The sequence below is a fragment of the Plasmodium inui genome, assembly GCF_000524495.1.
Source record: "Plasmodium inui San Antonio 1 unplaced genomic scaffold supercont1.17, whole genome shotgun sequence".
Lineage (NCBI taxonomy): Eukaryota > Apicomplexa > Aconoidasida > Haemosporida > Plasmodiidae > Plasmodium > Plasmodium inui.
In genome coordinates this window covers 314,246-320,442 of record NW_008481851.1, presented here as the reverse complement: position 1 = coordinate 320,442, position 6,197 = coordinate 314,246, and the positions used below count along the sequence as shown (strand labels likewise).

The 6,197-nt window shown below is 42.3% G+C and overlaps 2 protein-coding genes across 2 annotated transcripts in view; one reads left to right on the top strand and one right to left on the bottom strand.

Moving 5' to 3' along the window:
- Positions 1-3,160, top strand: part of C922_03794 (hypothetical protein) — a gene marked incomplete at both ends in the record, with an annotated part of 5,966 nt that extends 2,806 nt beyond the window's left edge. Inside the window, 5 exons of the mRNA XM_008819383.1 lie at positions 16-902; positions 1,154-1,240; positions 1,406-1,535; positions 1,730-1,871; positions 2,161-3,160. Of these exons, the coding sequence (XP_008817605.1) occupies positions 16-902; positions 1,154-1,240; positions 1,406-1,535; positions 1,730-1,871; positions 2,161-3,160 (2,246 nt within the window). The remainder of the gene's footprint in view (positions 1-15; positions 903-1,153; positions 1,241-1,405; positions 1,536-1,729; positions 1,872-2,160) is intronic.
- Positions 3,161-4,325: 1,165 nt separating this feature from the next.
- Positions 4,326-4,961, bottom strand: C922_03793 (hypothetical protein; the record flags this gene model as incomplete). The annotated part of the gene is made up of 1 exon (XM_008819382.1): positions 4,326-4,961. One exon carries the CDS (start codon positions 4,959-4,961, stop codon positions 4,326-4,328), a length of 636 nt encoding a protein of 211 aa, XP_008817604.1.
- Positions 4,962-6,197: the final 1,236 nt, after the last annotated feature.

Sequence of the window (6,197 nt, the reverse complement as noted above, 5' to 3'; positions counted from 1 at the left end):
AGCCTAACCAAACAGACCAGCTAATTCAGCCTAACCAAACAGACCAGCTAATTCAGCCTAACCAAACAGACCAGCTAATTCAGCCTAACCAAACAAACCAGCTAATTCAGCCCAACCAAACAAACCAGCTAATTCAGCCCAACCAAACAAACCAGCAGGACCAAAATGACATAAACAAACAGATGTACGACTACTATTACAACAACAGTAACCCCGATGGGGCTATGGGAGACAAGAGGGGCTATAACACTATGCCGGGAGTCATCCCCTTCAACGGTAAGGCTTGCATGGGAAGCCACCACAACTTTGATTACCGTCGTTGTTCCTATGTTAACGTCTCGAATTACTGCATCACGCAGCATTGCACCGCCGCCCCCTTTCTTCACAACGACGCAGGAAACTATGCCCTGAATTACGGATACATGAACCCGGCCTTCTATCAAATGAACAGCGGAATGTACCCAATGGCTGCTATGATGAACCCATACAGTAACATCATGAGTAGGTTCCCAAGCCGAATGGAAGAATACTCCAATAGCTACAGATATAGCAATCTAGACCATACCTTCAGGGGGGGTATGAAATATAGAATGGGTGCAAACAGTACCTCCAGTAGCTCCTTCCATTCATCTCTAGCTAATTACAACAATGAGGAAAAAAAAAACATCCTCGAAATGACAAACACTACAACGTACAATGTGAATACGTTACTCAGAAATAACATTTTATCGTCTGAATATTTCAGATCGCTAATTTCATTTAAAACCATTAAGGAGGTGCTAGACGAAATTCATTTATATGCCGACCATGTGGAACCCTACTGCATTGGAAGTACAAGGGCGCCCTCGACTCTTTTTTGCTGCCTCTACAAGTTGTTCACCATGCATTTGTCGGAGAAGCAGGTGAGGCATGAAGCGTTATGGGATGATGGGTTATGGGTTGATGGGTTATGGGAGGGAGGGTCGTGGCATAAAGCGTTGTGCCAATGCTAGTGGAAAGGTCACCACTTGTTCGGTGTGTGTGAGGGGGCTTCCATAATGATTTCACTGCATACGAGGGATGGTACCGACGTTACCTAATCGTTTTAACATATAATATTTCTTCACATCACACCGTCGTTGCATCATTTCTGATTTTTCTCTACTCCAAACAGATGAAGATGTTAATCGAAAGTCGCGACTCCTGCTACATACGAGCCTGCGGGTTTCTGTATTTGAGATACGTCCATTCACCTGCCAATGTTAGAAATCAAAGAAATAACCCCCAACAGATAATATATTTCTTCTGGGGAAAGTTGGCACGCTGCTTACTTATCCGCATCGATTCGTCTGTGCCCTATATGCATGCCCCATTCCGTCAACCTCAACATCATTTTTTTTTTTTTTCCTCTACCTTCGCTATCTAGCTGTGGATGTGGTTCGAACCCTACCTCCTGGATGAAGATCAGTTTGTCACATCAGCTGACAAACGAAAGAAGCAGACGATAGGCGAGTACATTCAATCCCTCTTGGCGGACGATAAGTATTTCAACACAGGTTCGTTTAATGCATCGAATTAGTTGAGTCTTGCATCCCATTTGGGTTGTATCTTCTGCAAAGCGAGGAACACTCGTTTGTTCATGTGCTGTTCGTGTGTTTCGCGTTTATGTTAAGCGTGTACGCTACTCTTGTGCACTGGACCCATGTGAACATACCACTACACTTAACTTTTCTCTTCTCTCCCCTCGCAGTCCTGCCGAGGATGCCCATAAAAATAAAAAACACCTATGGTGCACGACTGATGTTGATGAGTGACCATAGGAAGAGGCTCAAAAGGAACAAGGAGAATATTTCCAAATTTGTGAAGGGAGAACCCGTTATGGCCTATGTCAAGTAAGCGAGACGCGCATGTGTGAGACCACGGACAGAGGGGGCCACTCCAGATGAGATGTCTCTCATGTGCCTATATATATTCTTGCAGAGAGGTGTCCCCACGGGGAGGAGCAGCTTGACTGCTCGGAAGCGTAATCACAACTGGTCCTTACGACCAGTAGGATTTTACGTTTGTGCATTTTGTTATCTTCTTTTATGTCTGTGCATTCCTTTGTCTTCTTTTACCATTTTGCATTTTTTTGTCCGTTTATTTACTTCTTCCCTTCCCTTCCCTTGATGCCCACCCCAGCGGCGAGTGGGAGAAGGGCGAAATAGGAGGCATCGTGAATCACGGCAAGGAAAAGATTTTCGTCAGAATGAGAGAAATCGATGGGAACGAAAAGCTCGTTAATATCGGATACGTGACGCTGGGCTCGAAGGACCCCGACAGGGAAGGGGACACAGAAAGGGAGGATGCCACCGAAAAGAGCCAAATTAGAAGCAGAAATGAAAAAACGCACAGGAGGTCTAGCAGAAGTAGGAGCAGGGGCAGAGACAGAGACAGGATCAGGGCTAGAGACAGGGACAGGAGCAGAAGTCGGCATAGAAGTAGACATAAGAATAGGAGTCGCGATCGGGATAGAAGTCGAGACCGGGATAGAAGTCGAGACCGGGATAGAAGTCGAGACCGGGATAGAAGCCGAGACCGGGATCGAAGTCGAGACCAGGATAGGAGTCGCGACCATGAGAGACACAGAAGGGGACGAACAAGTGAAGAACGGAACGAAAAAAAACACTCCTCACACGACAAATCGCATAGAGACCACCGTGATAGGTCACTCACGAAACGCGGAAGAAAATCCTACGAAGAATCGCACAGGAGAAGGGACAACTCAGCATCGAGATTGTCCAAGTCGTACAATTCCGGAGAAGACGGTAAAGAACATAGAAGGGACAAGTACGAAATTAATGAAAACGAATTAATTAACAAATATAGAAAAATAGAAAGCCAAAAGGCACTCGCTACTGGAAAGGATTATGCTCGCAGACCCACGTCATATAAATCCTCTCTAACCACAAGGGTGGAGAATATTCAAACGAGAAAAAAATCCATTTCGAGATCTCCCAAAAGAATAGACAGAACCGTGAGTCATTCGAGGAAGAATGAGAAGGTCACTGAAAATGCTGCGATGGAAAACTCCAAATTGAAGCAGCTAATGAAAAAGTATAACAAAGAGGACGATGGGGAGGCGAAAAGAAAAAAGAACGCACGGGATATGGATGAAATGGATGTCATGAGGTTGGGGTAATCTTCCCAAGTAAGAATGCTCCTTTAAATTTCGTTTCCTTTTTCTATTTATCTGTCATCCTTCCTATGGGAAGCGTCAATGGATAAGCCCCTTTCTGTTTCCACTGCCCACACTTTTGACATTTGTAAAGGGGTGAGTTTTTCACAAAAAACTCTCCTGTTAATTATGCATACTCTCTAACCACAAAGCTGAATCGAATTGGATGTTCACAACTGCTTCACCCCACGAGGACTTCTTCATGATTCAGGGCCCTGGGTGCCCCCCCATTGGAGGCACTCGTCCGTCCATGTACCTCCATCAACCCATCACCCTATGCGTACTCGCGTGCGCACACGTGCGCATACTACTTGCCCCCAGACTTCCTTTCACCTCACCACCAACCCCACGGGGTAAATTCAATGCATAATTTTTTTTCGTGTCACATAATTTTGCACACATAAAAAACAGTTGCATATAAGTTTTTAATTCGAAGTGTTTAAAGTTTTTAGAAAAATGGGAAATAATTCAACGTTTGTTTTCTATTCTTTTTGTTTTTCCTTTTTTTTTTTTTTTTTTTTGCCTTTTATGTCTATTTTGTTAAATGGAATTCCACGTCAAGGGGTGAAATAAACGAATGGACGAAAAAAGGGGGAAATCTATAGGGAAATTTCAATTTGATTTTTCAAATTTGAATCGAGGCACGCGGAGCCACAGGAAAAAGACAGACAACAAAAAAAAAAAAATAAAAAGGCTAAGAAATTTAGACGGTCGTGAAGGAAAAAGGTGGGGGAATAGCCACACAGAACGGCGAAGAAAATGAATGGGGCGACGCAAAAATAAAATATGTAAAAAAAAAAAGAAAAAAAAAAAGAAAAAAAAAAAGAAAAAGAAGCTTCACCTTTTCCCATTGCTAATTCTTATATGTGTCGTAAATTATACACCTATTTTATGGTGAAGAACCAGTCCTTTCATTTCAGCTGACACCTCACATCTGCATTCATTGAGGGTGGTCCTTCACTTTGCCCTTTCTCCGGATACAATCATTCCTCTGGTTAACTCAGCTCCAACTGCTTACAACATATGTTCGCATACAATAAGCACGTGAACCATCAGCTTCATTCCGCACGGCACATTGACATTCACACATGTATAGGTTAACGCGACTATTTCGTGTTGCATTATACTCTCACACACTACTTTTTGCAAGGGCATCCTCGCAGGCATGCATACCCTCACTGGCGCTGCTGTTCCTTCTTGCAATTTGGTTCATATGTACCTGTTTCAACAAACTGTTTATCTTTACATAATACTTATTTTTTATGTGATTGTATTTCTTGTTTCTACAACTTTCTTCATCTTCTACGGTGTGGAAATGGGGGGATTCCCTTTTTAGTAAAATGGATTCCTCTTTACTTGGGCTATTTCTATAATCCACATGTGTGTGCCGGCTCATTCTGATGGTGCCAGTTTCTTCCCTGGAGGAGTAGCTCATGGGAAGTGCAGGGCAGAGGGTCGCGTCATCCGGCGACGCGACGCAGTGACGATTGGGGGTGTCGCTCCCATCGAATTCGTTGAAGAAATTCAAAAAATTTATCTTCCTTCTCTTTCCATTCTCTTCTATGTGAAAGAAATACAATCTATCTAATTTGTTTTTTTGCTCTATGTCATCTTCCACCTTTTTGCAAGATATTTTATTAAGATCAAAAAAAACTGGCACAGTTGTGCATCCTCCTTTAGCGTTTAATTCGCCGTCACAATGGCATGCCACTTTAGCCTTTTTCGTGTTACAAAACGTGTTGTTAATGAGGATATATCTTTTCATTTTCGATTGGGCGCGGGTAAAGAAACGGGCGCATTTATGCGAGCAAATGAGGAAGTGGCGGAAAGAAAAGGAAGAAAAAAGAGGGAAGAAAAGGAAAAAAAAAATTCTACACAGGCATCATGCGCACATACACCCAATACATGTTCCAGGTTGGGTGGAGGCGTCTCAACTTTCAGTCACATCTCTTTTCTTGTTCCCTTACGTGACGCATTCGTTCACAGTTGACATCCCCACCCCTACTGGTATATAGCTGTTGACACACCGGGTATATACACAGGAGGAAAAATCTAATGCAGATAGAATAAACTCGAGGACGAATATAAAAATATATATATTTTTTTTTTCGTCCCCCTTCATACAAGTTCATTTTACATGCATATACTTTTTGGCAAACACTGGCTACTCCATATGTACGCGTATTTTATATATAATTTGAAAATTTCAAAAAAACAAATCGTGGCACCTCATTCGTAATTCATAATTTGAGATACGTATATATAGCGGATGGACGATAGGGTCGCAGCGCAGTAACGCGGTGGTGATATGATACTATACGCGTGTATGTATATATACATATATAATATATATTATGGCCTTCTTTTCACGCGGGTGCTGAAGGGGGGAACCTATGTGACGTATAGCTAGTGTGTTCCATGCGGCTTACCTTCACCGCGTATTCGTTCATGCGCGTAAGTGTTTGTTTTTATAAGTCACGAATACGATACGTGAATGATGCGTACGTACTGCGCACGGTTTACCAAAATGATACAGAAATATTCCTTGTTAAAAAAGAGGCGGAAATGAAAAAATTAATTCTTAACAAGAGGTGAAATGGGCGTGGGCGTAGGCGCAGGAACAGCCGCGAGCATACAGGGGTAGTTATAATCGTTAGCGCAAACGGTGAGCCTTTTTACATGCTCCCCCTGCCTCGCACGATTGGCTCTTTTCGCATGTTCCTCACATTTCGTCTGTCCGTCGATCCACGTACGGTTACGCACGCACGATCATACCACAGCATGTTTGGCTTGGTAAGGAAAGCAATTTTTTCTTCTTTTTTTCCATGCCTCAAGAAAAGCTATTTCTTCTCATTCGTATAAAAGCAAAAAAGTAAAACAAAAAAAAAAAAAAAATAAATAATAAAATCTATGGATTAGCTTTTTATGAAGTTATTTCTTCAGAATTCTCATTTTACTGATTTTTAATTTGTGCATAATAAACAGTTCCATTTTATTTTTT